Source organism: Haematobia irritans, chromosome 1 (genome assembly GCF_050003625.1).
Source record: "Haematobia irritans isolate KBUSLIRL chromosome 1, ASM5000362v1, whole genome shotgun sequence".
Taxonomy (NCBI): Eukaryota; Metazoa; Arthropoda; class Insecta; order Diptera; family Muscidae; genus Haematobia; species Haematobia irritans.
Window position 1 is genome coordinate 93546747 of NC_134397.1, and position 19777 is coordinate 93566523.

Sequence of the window (19777 nt, forward strand, 5' to 3'; positions counted from 1 at the left end):
GTCGAAAGGAATCAACGCCAAGCTTTGTAAATAGTTTGTGAAATGTAGGGTGTCAAAACAGAAGGGCAGAAATCTGTATGAGTTAGAGGACTTACGCGGCAAACCGATAGGCACATTCCACGCAAAGGATTTGAAACATATGGTTTCAGCCACTTATGCTTGGTCATATGGTTTTATATCCATTGTATGGAGTGTCCCTTCATCGCACCGTAAAATATCTCATTCGTATTATGTCAAGTGAGTTCTGTTTTGGTATTCGAGAGAGTTCTTGATTGCAAAGGTACATGGAAAAGATAACTTTTTGCAATCAAGCAAAAAAAATATTTTTACCCCATATATTTTTTTAATTCAAATATTTTAGATCAGTTGAATTATAATATTATTCACAAAAGTTAAGTACGAGAAAATCATAATGTTCCAAAATTTATTGTTACAATTCAATTGATTTCCGATTCACTGCTAAGGATTAGTTGAATTTATTTATATTAATATGAGACTCAAGTGGTCTTGTGCATGGGAAAGCAAATAAAGAAAGAAAGAAAAAAGAAAAAAAAGAAAAAAAATTAGAATAAATTATTTAGAATTCTAACTAATTCTAACTAAATCTTGGCGATAGTTTTTTCTGTGTGTGTTCTATGAAAATGTTTCGATATTGTGGTACACGATAAACATTCGTTAACGACATAGTTGCAACCTTAAATTATCCGATCGTAGTTTGCAAAGGAAGTTGTCCAAATTGTCAACCAATTACTCATTGAATTATATTTATGGTCCAGTTTAAGAAAATTTAGATCGATATTTGTCTGCAATAAAAAGCGTTAGACTTCGTCGAATATTTTATGGCAAAGTCGCTATAATTTTCGTCCAGTGTGGACAATCGACGTTTGTATAATTTATGGAAACACATGTTCTCGAACCTAAAGGTGTTAGACGATGTTGGAGTTTGCCACATCTGTAAATTATCTGAGTTTATTTGTTATCTTTCACTCTTGAAAGTTAAATATTTAAATAAATACAAATTGGACCCAAGACACACATCACAAAAAAAAACAGAAAACTGTGATTGATAGATAATCGTAATTTCCAATAGTTTTGCTACTGCAATTTTATTGTCCTTCTATATGTTCCAAGTGTACCAAGAAGCTACTAGGACATACCTTTACGGTGCATTGACGTCCACCAAATCGGCGAAATATCAGAGCTAGGGACATATAATTTGTACAGAGGCGCCCTATCATAAAGAAAACCCCGGTTATAAATTGGTTGAACCCTAACAGATATTCAATATGAGGTAAAATACCGAAAGATTCTACGTGAATTGCTATTTAGTCTCATCCATTTCAAAGATCAAGAAAAATTTTTCGGATATTTAAAGTCTTCATTTCTTTGGTTGTACATTCGAGGTATTTAATCGAATTAAATATTTTCTTAGAGTACCTGTCCACCACTAACCATGACAGATTGTTTCACCCACAAAATCTTTTTACATACATCTTCTGTGGCCTGTATTGGTGTGCCTGCGTTGGAATCTAGTTTTCGGAATGCGAGATAAAACAGTTGAAGATTAAGCGGAGATCAGGGAGCCAATTGAAACCAAATACTTGAAAACAGGCTGAAGTGAATTTGGTATCAGACGATATCCGTTCCATTGTACTATTATTGAATTATACGAAGGTCTACTTGAAAACTAGGCACTGTGCACGGTGAAAGACCGCATCGAGTAATGTTCTGACAGTGATCTGAGAGGATACAAAGTAATCGGCGCCTACACACATATATATTAGTTAACATTTTCCTATATTTATGTACCACTATACTACAGAATGAAAAAATTTAACTGAATTGAATTCATATATGTAATGATTTTATTGAACTTTTTTCATTCATTGGGACAAATCTTACATATTTGTGGTAAACCTTTTTACTTCAAACTTAGAACTGCTTACCTTCGTTTTTAAATACAATTTTTTTTTATTTATATAGCCAATTTTTCTTCAATTAAATACACGGTTTATTAATATATTAAATATATTTATTAAGAATCAACAGGCTGGTAAGGCATAGGGTAATACTACCGAAATCTTCTTATCAAAGTATGATGATGGCAACAGTTAATAAAGGGAAATGTCGAGTCAGCCTTAATATAAGCGTGTTGCGCAAAGAAAAGTCGCCGAATAAGAGACACGCCGGACATTCCCCTGTAGGCAATGAAATACTTTATATATTTACAAGTTTTACAATAAATCATACGAATGGTAAAAATAGTCCGGAATATATTGTTACGAATTTGATAACTATAGATTTAAGTTTATTTAAATTAGTTTCCGTTAATTTAAAATTTAAAATTGTAACGATAAAATTTCGTTATCACTTGTTGGAATCATTTATTCATTTTCTGGTACTTTCCTGAATTTCTTTTATGTTCTTTTGCTTGCTTATTTGCATATCGAAATGTAAGTTCTTACTCTCTTTGATAACAACCCTTTTGCTTTGTTATTTTGCATTCTCATTTCATCTCATTGTCTATTGTCATTGTTATGTTGTTGTAGTAATGCGAGCATATATCTATGTGAGTGTATATGTGTTTGGCAGACACCAGATGAATAACTTAATGGTCGTAGATTCTTCTAGCGCCCAATAAACACAAACGTTTGAAAAATGCTAAATTTCAACAATTTTTCAAAGGATTAGGGTAATATTCAAGTTGAGAAGTTGTTGAGAAAATCGCGTTCTCAACAAAAAACAGACATTACCCTCAACAGTGAAATTCAACACATTAGCAATAATATCTCAAGTGTTATCCTCAAATTGAAATTCATCGCTACTCAATAATTTGTCAACCAATTTTCGATGCGAGTCAAATTCGAAACTAACATCGTTGCAAATACTTTTCAATCTAAATTTGTAGGAATGATATCCCCACTTCAAATTGAAAGTCAAAGCCAAAATTCTATGAATTTTGTATAATTTATTCATTTTCATCAAAATAAAATATATAATAATACGCTACACTACATAATACACTACAATACCAATTGATAAATAATAATTATTAAACATATCAACAAGTAAGAACAAAAAAACAAACAACAAAACTTTAAATATCTTAAACATTATTAGTAAACACTTTTGCATTGATAATTCGATTTGATGTCATAAAACAGCATTAAAATTTATTAACCTGCGGGCAATGTAGGAACGTACTGGACCGCGTGTAAGAATTGATTTCCAGCAGAAGAAATTCACAAAATATCCATTTTAAACTGATAATAGCATATGAATTAAACTGACGATGTGATGCACATTTTCATCCAGAAGTTGTTGATTTCAACAATTTGTTGTTTTTAACTATTTTAATTGGTTGCACTTGTAATGTTTCTGGAAACTTTTTCTTGTCGATAAGCCACTCATTTTTCATTGGTCAGCTTCTTAATGTTTGCAAGAATGTAGCATCCAAAGATTTTAGTTTTCTGCAAAGAGATTTAAATTTAGTGACTTCTCTAATGTGTTGATTTAATTTTTCATATTGACATACCAATTATTATAAACTATTTGAAGCAGTTTCAGTTAATTGTCCACCATTTTTTCATCGGTCAGCTTTTTAATGTTTTCAAGAACGTTAGTTTTCTGCAATGAGATATATTTTTAGTGACTTCCTTAGAGTTTTATTTCATTTTTTATTTTCACCTACCTATTTTTATAAACTATTTGGTTATTTGTCTAAAATTTTCCATTTTTTAAATTTCAATTGCATGGTTTTTTCGTTGCATTTTAGGGTAGTGTTTTGTCAAAGTTTTCTCATATTATATTCAACACCTTTTCAAAGATTTCGTCAATATTTTGGCAAATTGGAAGTAATTCGCAAACAATTTGAAGATGTATTGAAGATGAGCTATTTCAAGTCAAGTTGAATTTATGTTGAAAATTATATTTACCCTCAAACTGAAAAGTTGTTGCATTTGAAAAACGCTCATCCTGTGTTTATTGGGCGTTGTCAAAGAATGTTCTGGCGTTGGCAGAATATTGTAGTGCTGCCAGAATATTCTCACATTGCCAGACCGTAATGTATAAAAGCGCTCGCATGCTGCTAACGAGTCAGTCTTAATTAAAGCTTCAAACGAATAACATCAGTGTGAAAGAATTGTAAAGTTAAGTCATAGTAAATAAATTGTAGATTAACGTTATTGAAACGAACAGTATTTTAATTGTCGGGTAATTAAAAACGCCTAAATATAAAAACGTAACAATTGGTGTCGGAAGTGAAATAACGGAAAAAATCTACAATGAAGTTTAATGAGCTTCGTGTGGAAGACTTAAAAAAGGAATTGAGCAAACTGGAGCTGCCGACAACAGGCAATAAGACCCAGCTTCAAAAGCGTCTACTGGAAAAGTTTGAACGGCGTAACATGGACATTGCGACGCATGAATTTGATTATAAGGAGGACATTGATGAATCAATACTCTTCAATACCAGCAGTGTAGAAAATCCATCTGTGGCTTCAAGTTTTGTGGATTACATTCTAGAAGATAATTCTAGAAAACTTATGGAACAAAATTCTCTAAAAATGGAAGAAAATTCTAGAAAACTGGAAGTCAGTTCTCTACAAATGGAAGAAAATTCAAGAAATCTGCTCGAAGAAAACTCTCTGAAAATGGAAGAAAATTCTCGAAAATTGCTGGAAGAAAACGCCCTAAAAATGGAAGCAAACTCTAGTAAATTGGAAAAAAAATTCGACGAAAATTCTAGAATCCTCAATGAAAAACTACAACAAATTTCTGAAGGCATGGAGAAACGTGTGGACCATATAGAAAATCAAATTGTGGAATTGGATAAGAAAGTCCTTTCCGTGGATGAGAAAATTATGGTTCATGATGAGAAGTTTCTACACATCGAGAAAAAATGTCAGAGCTGGAAATTAAAGGTGGTCCAGTGCGCGTCATCGAGGGCTCAAAAATCAAAACTCCTGTTTTCGATGGCTCAACGTCATTTGATGTCTTCAAATTCCAATTCGAAATGGTTGCTTGTAGAAATTTGTGGAATGACGATGATAAAGCAATTGAACTTCTATTGGCATTAAAGGGCAATGTTGCTGATGTGATACAAAGCATTCCCGCTGCTTCTAGAAATAACTATAATGAAGTAATAGCGGCACTTCAACGCAAGTGTGGTGGAGAGCACAAGCAGGACATCTTCAGAATGGAATTGAGAGGAAGAATCCAGAAATCGAATGAAACCCTACAAGATTTCGCAACAGAAGTTGAGCGGCTAGTGCTTTTGACATACCCAGGTGAGAGTCATCCTCTTGTGGACCGCATCAAGATTGAGACCTTCGTCAATGGAATTCGAGACCCAGATATAAAATGTGCAACATATGCGTCACAAAAGGCTACATTCGCTGAAACAGTAACATTCGCACTTGCACAGGACACTGCGAGATTGCTAGCGCGGCCTCAAATTCACAAGGTACGTAAAGTAGAGACAGAGTGTGACGAATCAAAGTCCGTTATTGAGTCGATGAAAGAGGCCATGAAGCAGGCAATGCAAGAAATGAAGCAATAGACAAATAAATCCCGGATCAAATGCTATAACTGTGATAAGCCGGGACATCTAGCTCGAGAATTCAAAGCACGACGCAAACGGTCAAGACCCACATCACCATCTCCATTAAACAATATCCATAAGAAGGTGACCCCACAGTCAAGTGAGTCACCTTTAAACTAAATCGAGCTAGTTCAGTGGAGCAAGAGCTGGCTCCCACAGACGATGGCCCCACCATCTCCGTAGCAATAGTTCAACAGAAAAATAACAATTTAACTACTGCGGGTGTTATTAATGGCGACAAGCGTACTTTGACGTTGGATACTGGTGCATCAAAGTCTATCATTAGATCTGATTTAGTAAAAGGAAAAGTTACACCACTGATTGGAGTCAAGCTACGCACGGCTACAGGGGAACCCGCAACCGTATCTGGAAAGGTCGCCGTAAAATTAACTATTGCAAACAAATCCGTTACTTATGATTTCATTGTGGCCGATATGGTAGACAAAGTTATATTTGGAGCGGATTACATGATTGCTTTTGGTCTCAATCTGGATATGAAGCGTCGTGTAATGGCATGGTGCGAAGCCGAAATAATGGTAAACGTGGGATACGACGAGAATACAACTGTCAGACGTTTGACAACGAGCCAGTCAGAGTCTATACCACCGAATGCCGAAGCAATTATATCGGTTTCTATGAATGGAGATTGTGAAGTCGGCCAATTGTGGGTTGTTGAACCAGTAGACAACAAAAGCAAGAACATCTTGATAGCAAATGCCCTGGTAACAACGAACGAAGAGAGACTAATACCAGTTCGTGTCTTGAACTTGTCTGACAATCACGAGCAAATTGTAAAATTTTCTGACATTGGCAAATGTACACCAGCCGAAGCAATAGTCAATTTGGAAGGCAACTCATCAAAGAAGAAAACATCTAGAAGGGTATGTCGAGGCTTGAACACGTCATCTATCGCCGCCAGAGGGAAATAAAGCCAAGCAATTGTTGTGGAAAAACGCCTCTGCTTTTGCTTCTGAAAAGGGAAATCAAGGAAGAACATTTGTAGAGAAACATGAAATTAAAACCGCAGAAGAAAGGCCCATAAAACAGGCACCACGAAGTGTTCCCCTGGCAAAAAGAGACGAAGTTCAAAAGCTAATAAAGGAAATGGCGGAGAGTGGTTGTCCTTCATCAAGTCCTTGGTATTCCCCAGTTGTGCTGGTCAAAAAGAAAGATGGAAGTACCCGATTCTGCGTGGACTACAGAGAACTCAATGATGTCACCAAAAAGAACAGTTATCCGCTTCCACGCATTGATGACACGTTAGACACACTAGCCGGAATAACATGGTTTTCTACGCTTGATTTGCAGAGTGGATATTGGCAAGTAGAGATCGCTGAGAAAGACAAGGAAAAGACTTTTGGCGTTAATGGCGGTCTCTGGCAATTCAATGTAATGCCGTTCGGGCTCTGCAACGCTCCGGTTACGTTCGAAAGATTGATGGAGCGTGTACTGAAGGGGTTGCACTGGAAATCGTGCTTGATATAATTGAATGACATCATAGTGATGGGCAAAACATATGACGAGCACCTTAAGAACTTGAAAGACGTTATCCAACAATTGTCAGCCGCTGGTCTACGCCTTAACGCAAAGAAATGCTCCCTTTTCCAGCGGGAAGTTAAATACCTGGGTCATCATGTGACTGCAGAGGGCATATCCACCGATGAAGACAAAATCCAAGCTGTCAGAGATTGGCCACGACCCCGAAATCTCCACGAATTAAGAAGTTTCCTTGGGGTATGTACATATTACTGACGATTCGTCCCAAACTTCGCCAGCATCGCCGCTAGTCTCCATAAATTGACGCAAAAAGGTCAGAAGTTCCAGTGGAGCGACGAACAGGAGGATTCATACCAACATTTAAAAGAACTTTTATGTTCAGCTCCTGTTCCAGCGTATCCTATTCCGGATACAGATGCTCAACAGATAGACGGCAAGGAGAAGGTCATCGGATATTTCAGCAGAACGTTGTCCAAGCTGCTAGCCATCATAGAGAGTGTAAAACATTATCATAAATATTTGTATGGACAACACTTCTTGCTCAGGACTGATCACTCAGCTCTACGATGGTTGCTCCAATTCAAGAATCCGGAAGCTCAACTGGCACGTTGGATCGAGAGGCTCCAAAGCTATGATTTCAGTATCGAGCATAGAAAAGGTGGAAAATACGGTAATGCTGACGCTTTGTCACGTCGAACTTGCAGTATAGAATGCAAGCACTGCTCGAAAGCTGAACATAAGGAGGAGATTGTTGATATTCGGCTATTACACATCGAATCTGGAGTGGACTGTCCAACAGAACAGCGTAAAGATCCCATTTTGAACAAAATTATTTCGACAAAGGAAGAAAACAAGAAGCCCAGTAAGAAAGACATCGCTGCCGAAAGTCCACTTATGAAATCATACTGGGCTCAATGGGATAGTTTAGTTCTAGTCAATGGATCCCTGCAACGTAAATGGGAAAGCGAAGATAGCAAGAGCAGCCGAAATTTGATCATCGTACCGGATTCCAAAATAAGAGACGTTTTGGCGGAGTTGCATAATGGTCCCAGTGGAGGTCATCTGGGAATAACCAAAACAGCCGAGAAAGTGAAGCAACGATTCTACTGTGTTGCATGCCAGAAATCAATTGCTGAATGGGTAGCCAATTGCGAGAAGTGCATGAAGGCGAAAGATCCAACAAGGAAAAGTCGAGGTCCTATGCAAGAATATAGACCAGGAGCCCCGTTTGAAAGAATAGCAATGGACGTGGCAGGCCCTTTCCCAGTAAGTGATTCTGGAAACCGTTATGTACTTGTGGTCATGGATTACTTCAGCAAATGGCCGGAGGTGTATGCATTTCCAAACAAAGAGGCAAAAACTGTGGATGTTGTCAACAAAAACTGGATATGTCGCTACGGTGTGCCGTCCGAGATTCACTCAGACCAGGGAAGAAATTTTGAAATTATTGTTGTTGTAGTAATGCGAGCATATATCTATGTGAGTGTATATGTGTTTGGCAGACACCAGATGAATAACTTAATGGTCGTAGATTCTTCTAGTGTTGTCAAAGAATGTTCTGGCATTGCCAGAATATTGTAGTGCTGCCAGAATATTCTCACATTGCCAGACCGTCATATATAAAAGCGCTCGCATGCTGCTAACGAGTCAGTCTTAATTAAAGCGTCAAACGAATAACAGCAGTGTGAACGAATTGTAAAGTGCAGTCATAGTAAATAAATTGTAGATTAACGTTATTGAAACGAACAGTATTTTAATTGTCGGGTAATTAAAAACACCTAAATATAAAAACGTCACATAAAATTTGATTTTTTAAATCCAAAGTTCAAGTTTAGCCACTAAAATCGTAATTTTTACACTAAAGGTGGGTATTAAGTTCGAGTTTTACCGCTAAAATCGCTAAAGTGAAAACTAAATCAGTAAGAAAAATGCATGAAATTATACATATTTGTTGCAATTATAACTTGATGGGGAATAGCCCAAAGCAAATTTTAACAAAGTTTGTATTCCATAAAATGGATTATTAAAGAAAAGTAATCGTGAAAAAATGACGATTTTAGCGGCTAAACTCGAACTTAATACCCACCTTAAAGTGACAACTAAATCAGTAAAAAAGGCATAAAATTATACATTTTTGTTGCATATTTCATTATAACTTGATGGGTAATAGCCCAAAGCAAATTTTAACAAAGTTTGTATTCCTTAAAATGGATTATTAAAGAAAAGTAATCATGAAAAAATGACGATTTTAGCGGCTAAACTCGAACTTAATACCCACATTTAAGATGAGTACTATGTTCGGGGTTTTCTCCAAAACACTAAATTAAAAGTACGAATATATTTAGGAAGACGATTATATTTTGATCAAGTCTTGCAAAATAATGGATGGAAATATCCAAGGAGTTGATTGTAAATAATTTTATATCTCTAAATTAATTAATTAAAAAAAGTAACCGTGAAAACAAGCTGGTTTTCAGTTTGAAAACTGAACATAGTACTCAGCTTTATTTGTAAAATAACTTCTGCTTCTTCTTTTTCAATTTAATTATTATGTATGCGTGTGTGTATAAATCGAGCCACTAGTTTCCTATGTATATGCAAGGCATATTAAAGAGGTAAAGTCATGCAATCAGGTGACTAATATCGATATTCATCTTGTCAAAGGCTTTGTTTACGTTTAGTAGGTTTGTTTACATTCTTTGTGTACATAAATATTGCTGTTATGTACGTTGTGTTACAATACAACAACACTACACATACACAAAATGTCAACTTAAGGTACCTGTCATTTTAGTTTGACTTTCTAAATATCATGGAGTGTACACACGCTTGCTCGTGATTTTACCTTTAATTAATATGCCTTGGTGTATATGTAATAATTTCGTGACATTTTGCGATGTTGTCAATACATTTCGATGAAAAAAAAACGCGAAAAAGTTCCAAAATGGCTGTTTGTTTCCTTCAAAATATATTGTCAACACTATCATTTTTCAACGCAAAACAATGATTGAGGGGAACTTTTTTCGCACCAACAAACAGAGTACCGACCTATAGTGAGGCTTACAGCATGGGAATCAACAAATGGTTGTATAACCAAAAGTTGAGTATACTAAAATTTTAGTTCAATCATGCGACGCACGTAATAATATGTTCGCACTAGACTCGAAATACTCGTAAACGAGGATTTTGGCCAAAATCCTCCTAGATCTCAGTAGATTTGCAATAGGCAAATATCAGCTGGCTCGTAGAGGATTTCAACAAAATCTCTTTCAAAATCCCCTACAACTACAAAATGTACAACTGTGGTTTTAGTACTAAAAATGCGCTTTTTGCAACCCTGCCCCAATTTTCCTAGTAGATGAATGTGTGCGTGTGCGTGTACACATACGGGTTTGCGTTTGTATTGATATATTTAGAAACAGGTGTTAAATCCTCAAATATACGAAATCTCGTTATTTTGCCAGTCCGAACACTTGAGATTTGTAAAGAGATTTTGGTTCTAAATAGCGAGATTTCGTGTCTAGTGCGAACGTAGTATCCCTGCCAGCATTTCAAAGTTCCATTTCATCCTCATCGCTACCACAAACTCGTAAGTGACACTGCAACAATCGCCAACTGTGATAGTATTTTGCCATTACTATTGTTACAAGAGCTATTTTATATTTTGTGAAACACCAAGCACAACTAGCTTCTTATAATTTATTTAAATAAAAACGATAATGAAGTGCTGAAAACATAGTTATTTCGCTTAAAATTGTGAAAGGTATATTCCCTGCCAGCATTTCAAAGTTCCATTTCATCCTCATCGCTACCACAGACTCGTAAGTGACACTGTAACAATCGCCAACTGTGATAGTATTTTGCCATCACTATTCGCATGAAAGTATTTTGCCATCACTATTGTTACAAGAGCCATGTTATATTTTGTGAAACACCAAGCATAACTAGCTTCTTATAATTTATTTAAATAAAAACGATAATGAAGTGCTGAAAACATAGTTATTTCGCTTAAAATTGTGAAAGGTATATTGGTGAACAATTTTTGACTTTCCAAATGGAATAAAGTGATAGTTTTTCAAATATTTTTCCAGACACGCTGCCTCCATTGGGAATAGAAGCACTGGCTGATAGACGCTACAACATTTGACTTGCACCTTGTAACTCAACATCAATCTTTTATTAATGCATAAAAATATGTTAAATGTGATGTGATAGTCGTATAAATGTTATATTTATGAGATTTTATAAATGTTTAATAAAATTAATACACATCTAAACAATCGTGTTTTACTTGACCACAATGATTCTTTTACAACTATCTTAAAATGCACTTTCTCTGATTGTTTGAAGGGGCTCTTATTGGCGTCCTTCTAAAAGTATGCAGAAGGACACCTAATAATTGCACTAATGCGATACTTTTTTGTAGTAACTTGGCGTGGTACAACTTCTCAATAGTGACGGCGCTTTTCCGAGGAGTTTTGGATATCGTATACGACTGTTTTCGACGTAGTGGGGATTCTAAGAAGCGCCCCCAAATTCAAAAAATGTTGGCAGGGATAATAGTGCTGAACAAAGAAAAGTCTAATTCCTTATACCAATTCATAAAATGCTCCCAAATATGGTAAGTTAAAAGCAAATGTGATTAATATTTTTTATTACATGGTGTAAATTTTTACAATTTTCATTACTCCATCCATTTTTTTCAGCAAGATGTGTGAAAAATATATTTACGATAAAGAACTCAGGATATGTCAAAATGTTCAAACGGCGAATTAAAACAAACTACTGTCTTGTTCCACGTGGCCATAATTTTTATTCACAAAAACCATTGTATTAAGAACTTTCTTCATAAGTTTCTATAATAAAGTACGTTTGCTTAAAGAAAGTTCACTCTTAATGTATGAAGATTTTCATAATAGTATAGCGGTTTGTTTTTCCTTTAATTATTTAAATTCTTTGCATTTTGGAAAGATTTATTTAAAAATAGTTTATTCGTCGACATTTTAGAGAGAATATTAAAAATTATTAAATTTTATTATCGGATTTCCCAAAAAATAGTCAAGTTAACCCAAATTATACCGGTTTTTTTTTAACTTGGTAGGGGTATATATATCTTATGGTGGTGTAAAATTGAACTAAAATAAAATTTAAGAGAATTTTAAACTGGACAAGTAGAAAAAATCTTAAGGGCTAAATCATTTTCAATATTACTACAGTTTAGTTCATTTTGCAATGAAAAAGGGTTCACTGTTTTTTTCAGTGCAAGCATACATAATAATTAAATTGAAAAAGGAGAATCAGAAGTTTTTTACAAATAACTTTGGATTTAAAAAATTTAATTTTACAATGCTGCATTTTATTTTTTGGAACATAGCAATTAATTCTTGTGATTCCATTCATTGCTACCCCGGTACTACGCATGCTGGTTGAAGTGCTAATGCTTGTTTTGAAACATCAATTGCTGTGCCTCCTTTTGTTTAAATTATGTTTTGTGTTTATTATCCCGATGCCCAATACAAATGAAACTATTGTAAAATATAATTCACTAAATAAAGCTTTTACTTTGTTAACATTTGTGTTTAAATTTCACGTTATATATATTATTTATATTCTACCATATAGTAGGTAGCCGCTCCCTTTGGTTGGTTGCTGGTTTAGTATGGAAATACAACTCCATGTTATACTTTGTTTTATCAATCATCAGATTACATTTTTAAATAATAATCAGATCCCCTTTATGTTATAAATTCACAAAAATCAGTTTAATAAATAAATTATTTCTTAATTCACATTGCAAATGGCGCTATGTTATGAAAATACTAACTACGCGAGTTACGTCAGTTTTTCAACTCGAAAAAAACAAAGTACCACAACCCTGCCAACAATTTTTTAATTTGGGGCGCTTCAGAGAATCCCCACTACGTCGAAAACAGTCGTATACGATATCCAAAACTCCTCGGAAAAGCGCCGTCACTATTGAGAAGTTGTACCACGCCAAGTTACTACAAAAAAGTATCGCATGAGTGCAATTATTAGGAGCCCTTCTGGATACATTTAGAAGGAGCCCCTTCAAACAATCAGAAAAAGTGCATTTTAAGATAGATGTAAAAGAATCATTGTGGTGAAGTAAAACACGATTGTTTAGATGTTTATTAATTTTATAAAACATTTATAAATTCTCATAAATATAACATTTATACGGCTATCACATCACATTTAACACATTTTTATACATTAATAAGAGATTGATGTTGAGTTACAAGTTGTAAGTCAAATGTTGTAGCGTCTATCAGCCAGTAATTTTATTCCCAATGGAGGCAGCGTGTCTGGAAAAATATTTGAAAAACTATCACTTTATTCCATTTGGAAAGTCAGAAATTGTTCACCAATTTACTTTTCACAATTTTAAGCGTAATAACTATGTTTTCAGCACTTTATTTTCGTTTTCATTGTATAATAAGCCAGTTGCGCTTGGTGTTTCACAAAATATAAAATGGCTCTTGTAACAATAGTGATGGCAAAATACTTTCATGCGAATAATGATGGCAAAATACTATCACAGTTGGCGATTGTTGCAGTGTCACTTACGAGTCTGTGGTAGCGATGAGGATGAAATGGAACATTGAAATGCTGGCAGGGAAATGGAAAAATTTTCGCTAGTTTTTCGCATGTTTTGGTTTTGTATGGAGTTTCAACGCGAAAACCGGACAGAGTACCGGCCTTTAAAACACATGAAAAACGGTTGCCACAGTTGGTAGAATTCTACCAAAAATAGTAAATTTTTTCTGTTTAGGTAGGTACTATGTTCTGTTTTCGCGTTGAAATTTTCGCGGTTACTTTATTAAAACACTTCAATATGAAGCGGATAAATTAACTCACTTGACACGCAGATTCTTTTTCCTATAGATTTCGGCGAGACTTTACGGGAATATGTTTATTTTCATTTATAATTTTGATTATATAAGGAAAAGTAATCGCGAAAATAAAGTGGTTTTCAACTCGAAAACCGAACATACCCAATAAACACAAACGTTTGAAAAATGCTAAATTTCAACAATTTTTCAAACATTTTTTCAAAGGATTAGGGTAATATTCAAGTTGAGAAATTGTTGAGAAAATCGCGTTCTCAAGAAAAAACAGACATTACCCTCAACAGTGAAATTCAACACATTAGCAATAATATCTGAAGTGTTATCCTCAAATTGAAATGCATCGCTACTCAATAATTTGTCAAACAATTTTCGATGCGAGTCAAATTCAAAATTAACATCGTTGCAAATACTTTTCAACCTAAATTTGTATGAATGATATCCCCACTTCAAATTTAAAGTCAAAGCCAAAATTCTATTAATTTTGTATAATTTATTAATTTTCATCAAAATAAAATAAATAACTTTCATCAAAATAAAATAACAACAACAAAACTTTAAATATCTTAAACATTATTAGTAAACACTTTTGCATTGATAATTCGTTTTCCTTCCTTTTGGTGTCGTAAAAAAGCATTAAAATTGAAATTAGGAACGTACTGAACCGTGTGTTAGAATTGATTTCCAGCAGAAGGAATTCACAAAATATCCATTTTAAACTGATAATAGCATATGAATTAAACTGACGATGTGATGCACATTTTCATCCAGAAGTTGTTGATTTCAACAATTTGTTGTTTTTAACAATTTTAATTGGTTGCACTTGTAATGTTTCTGGAAACTTTTTCTTGTCGATAAGCCACTCATTTTTATTTGGTTAGCTTCTTAATGTTTGCAAGAACGTAGCATCCAAAGATTTTAGTTTTCTGCAAAGAGATTTAAATTTAGTGACTTCTCAAAAGTGTTGATTAAATTTTTCATATTGACGTACCAATTATTATAAACTATTTGAAGCAGTTCCAGTTAATTGTCCACCATTTTTTCATCGGTCAGCTTTTTAATGTTTTCAAGAACGTAGAATCCATAATTTTAGTTTTGTGCAAAGAGATATACATTTAGTGACTTCCTTAAAGATTTATTTCATTATTTATTTTCACTTACCTATTTTTATAAACTATTTGGTTATTTGTCTAAAATTTTCCATTTTTTTAATTTCAATTGCATGGTTTTTTCGTTGCATTTTAGGGTAGTGTTTTGTCAAAGTTTTCTCATATTATCTTCAACACCTTTTCAAAGATTTCGTCAACATTTTGGCAAATTGGAAGTAATTCCCAACCATTTTGGACAACATTTTTGCTCTTCCATAACATCATAAAAAATGAGTAATGATAGGTTCATATATATGAGCCATAATATCATTACATGTACTAGAGTACAATAATGTACTTCGTACAACAACAGCCTCGAATGCACGCATAATAGCTGATCAATGCATTTTGAAACAAACAGACTGAATAAAAACAAAACAAAAACAATGGAAGAAGGTAGCATACGGCCGTTGAATGTCATTACATGGCATTCATACTCTAGTAAATCAATTGCCGACGGCAATATACTAGAGTGGTGTTAATTGGAAGGCAAAAATGCTTCTACTATTTTTCCTTATTTTGGACATTTTGGATTGTTTGAAGCTCATTCTTTGCAATATAAGAAAGCTTTACCAATATTGTCTAATAATTGAAATTAGTAGATCGTCCAATAAAGGGAACTGATGAGGATGTGGAAATCCGAAACAGCTGTCTTCCCAACCATTTTGGACAACATTTTTGCTCTTCCATAACATCATAAAAAAATGAGTAATGATAGGCTCATATATATGAGCCATAATATCATTAAATGTACTTGAGTACAATAATGTACTTCGTACAACAAAAGTCTCCAATGCGCGCATCATAGCTGATCAATGCAAATTAAATCTCTATAGAAATAAAAAGCTAATTTTTTTTTTTTTTTGAGAAAGTTTTCTATAGAAATAAAATTTTGAGAAAAAAATCCATATAAATAAAATTTTGGGACAATTTTCTATAAAAATAATATTTAAAAAAAAAAAATGTTCTATAGAAATACAATTTTGAAATTTTCTATAGACATAAAGTTTTTACGGAATTTTTTATAGAAAAAAAAATTGACAAAATTGTCTAAAGATATACAATTTTGAAAAAATTTTCTACAGAAATAAAATTTTCTATAGAAATATTTGTTTGGTAGATTTGTGGTAAGATTTGCTTCAATTTTTTGTAGATTTTTTTGGCACGTGTTGTAACCGTTGTTACCGGCTTCTAATTTCCTTCTCTGGAGCCAACACAGTGCAAAAATTATTAAAAATTGTGATGAGTAGAAAAGTCCCTAAATTGTGGCCCTACGTCCTACAAGACGCTAAGTATTAGAAAAAAACCTATATAGGGAATTTCCCTATATAGGTTTTATATAGGGAAATTTTAATAATTATTATGGAAACCGTCAAACTAAAACATCTCAACTCGGTATGAACGGTGAAATGTTTTAGGAAAACGAATGAGGAAAACGAGTCAGTGGGAACATAGCATTAGGGGGATGTGATAGTTAATACCATAATAATACCGGATGTAAATCATTTGATATAAAGTGGTATTAAAAGAAATAGGTAACGTGAACCAATCTATCAATACCAAACGGTAATGGCCACATACCGCCTTTTTCTACCAGTGTACGTTTGCACTAGGCACGAAATCTCGCTATTTAGGACCAAAATCTCTTTACAAATCGCAACCCCGCTCTAATTTTCCTTACAGATGAATGTGTTTGTGTGCATACGGGTTTGTGTTTGTATTGATATATTTACAAACAGCTGTTAAATCCTCAAATCTGCGAAATCTCGTTATTTTGTCCGAACACTTGAGATTTGTAAAGAGATTTTGGTTCTTGGTTCGTGTCTAGTACGAATGTAGTATTATGTTAGGTTATTATTATTTTGCACGTGCCTAGTCAAACACAAACATGGTAAAGGTATTTAACAATCGCGACTGCCTTTTTCCAACAGGCAAATATTGCTGCAGCAATAAACTTCTTGACTATTATAATTAATTTTTATACATACATATTGAATGTGTTTGCGTTCATCCGGAAAAAATAAATTACATATTTTTATAATAAAGTATTTCTTTATTTAAAGTGCTTTATTTCCGATTTAGGCTATATGTAAGCCATTAAAAACCTAGAGAGTTGTTGAGAAAATATTTAACAACGATTTGGGACACTTCCAAAAGATATTATTGCATTCAAATTTGAAGCCAAATAAAGCGGCAGCAAAATATTCATTACTGACTTCTCCACCTTTTTCATCTGTACTCGAAAATGGTCTGTAGAAATTGGACATGAATTATAAATATTTTCGAGCCGTCCATTTAATATGCCGTTCAGTATTGAAGAGGCATAACACCATTTATGAAACATTCGATAATAGAGCCCACTTATTATTCACAATAAACTTTATATTTTCGGGAACCTCATAAATGGATTAATGCCACTTCTATACTTAACTAGCAAATAAATATTTATACGCATGTATACATATACTCACGAAAACAAAACTTCACTGATTTCATGCCACAAATTTCCCTTTTCCTGGGAGAAAGGAAATTGATTTGCTTCACATATTGATTTTAAAACACACTCTCGACCTTGAAGGCCAAGGCTAAGTAAAATGAATAAACATTATATAGAAGAGATTTGATTCTTACATCATATAATTATTTACTTATTGGCCCATAACTCTAGAGCTTTATAAAAATTCCACCGGATCTGAGACGAATACCTCGCATGTACATTCTGGAATATGTGGTTTCTATTTTGGTTTGTATTGGCGGGTAAATGAACTTGTGATTTAAATACTATTCCAGATGTAACTGATTCCAACTCTGAATCTATTGGTATTCCAAAACCACACACGAATTGAGATACGCTAAAATCTAGAAAGATAGGCTTTTTGTAGAAACATATGACAATAATTAGGTATATTATGTTACTATGAAATATTAATGGGAGTTTTCTTCTATAACGTCCCACAGCTGTATGTTCTCCTCTTAACACCACCACGAAATGAATTGAAAACGCCAACGAAAACAATTGCATAGTCTTCATAATGTTTGGTGATTGATATCTTCTTAAGTACTGCTAACTACATAATTTTGAGGTTTGCGGATAGATAGCAAAAAGAATCTGTACATTTTATATTTTTAATTAGCACCTCCTTATGCAAATATTTAATTTTATTCAAATACTCCTGTGCTAAATTAGCCAAATCCACCGAAACGTACATTCATTACAAATACATTGGGAAAAAGTTTTGACAAATTAATAAAAAAAAGAAATCTATATATACATATATATATATATAATATATATATATATATATATATATATATATATATATATATATATATATATATATATATATATATATATATATATATATATATATATATATATATATATATATATATATATATATATATATATATATATATATATATATATATATCACGAAAAAAATCAATATTTAATTCATACTCGTATGTAAATTGAAATTAATTTAGCTCCCGAACTATATTCTATTTTTGATTTTTGTTACTTTGCTGATTTCCGTTTGGAAAATGTCGTGAGTCTCGTGAATTTGTCGTGAATCACATGAATTTTCGTGAATCGTGCGTGAGTGTGAGTCTTTAAAAGTAGTTCGTGTGTGAGCGTGCGTGAGTACTGGTTTTCATTTCGTGAATGTGCGTGAGTGGGATTGGCTACCACACGTATCGTGCGTGAGCGTGCGTGAATAAACATTGTGCTTCGTGAATGTGCGTGAGTGTGAGTGAAATTTCAGTCACGCGCACACCTCTAGTTATTAGGTTGCAATTATGTGGTCGAACTACAGAACCTAATTCAATATATACTTGCCAGAAATTTCTTCCTTAAGCCTCTAGATATAAATAAAAATCGACTTAGACTCACCCTGTATTCTTAATACAATAAAAAAAGCTCGCTTGCCGTAAAAAGTATTTGTGTTTGTTGATGTATTAAACCTGCAATTTTTATGGAAACTTTTGTAATATTTCTTTTTTATAAATCGGTGTGATATTTACCTGAAGGCAACTTCTTTTCTATGGGATAAACTTTATTCAATGTATTGCGGACTATTATCAAGTAAATGCTGTTCCCCGTTTTGCAAATTTTGTAGCGTCGTACCATTTACCATGTCGATGTTGATATAAATATTTATTTGTTGCAACAACTACCTTACGCTCGTTCTATATATATATATATATATATATATATATATATATATATATATATATATATATATATATATATATATATATATATATATATATATATATATATATATATATATATATATATATATATATATATATATATATATAGATATATATATATATATATATATATATCAAAAAGTATGAAATGTACATGAAAGTATTTTGCCATCACTATTGTTACAAGAGCCATTTTATATTTTGTGAAACACCAAGCGCAACTAGCTTATTATAATTTATTTAAATAAAAACGATATTGAAGTGCTGAAAACATAGTTATTTCGCTTAAAATTGTGAAAGGTATATTCCCTGCCAGCATTTCAAAGTTCCATTTCATCCTCATCGCTACCACAGACTCATAAGTGACACTGTAACAATCGCCAACTGTGATAGTATTTTGCCATCACTATTCGCATGAAAGTATTTTGCCATAACTATTGTTACAA

The 19777-nt window shown here is 33.4% G+C and overlaps 1 protein-coding gene and 1 long non-coding RNA gene across 2 annotated transcripts; both read right to left on the reverse strand.

Annotated features, from left to right (window-relative positions):
* Nucleotides 1-3146: 3146 nt before the first annotated feature.
* On the reverse strand, nucleotides 3147-3732 carry LOC142240078 (uncharacterized). Its single transcript, XR_012723167.1, has 3 exons — nucleotides 3692-3732; nucleotides 3536-3597; nucleotides 3147-3470 (listed from the first exon to the last, which is right to left on the reverse strand). It is a non-coding gene; the product is annotated as an uncharacterized LOC142240078 (long non-coding RNA).
* Nucleotides 3733-17146: 13414 nt separating this feature from the next.
* LOC142240086 (uncharacterized) lies at nucleotides 17147-18313 on the reverse strand. The gene is made up of 4 exons (XM_075311807.1): nucleotides 18033-18313; nucleotides 17765-17975; nucleotides 17588-17701; nucleotides 17147-17366 (listed from the first exon to the last, which is right to left on the reverse strand). The coding sequence occupies exons 1-4, from the start codon at nucleotides 18145-18147 to the stop codon at nucleotides 17222-17224; spliced, it is 585 nt and encodes a 194-aa protein (XP_075167922.1). The 5' UTR covers nucleotides 18148-18313; the 3' UTR covers nucleotides 17147-17221.
* Nucleotides 18314-19777: the final 1464 nt, after the last annotated feature.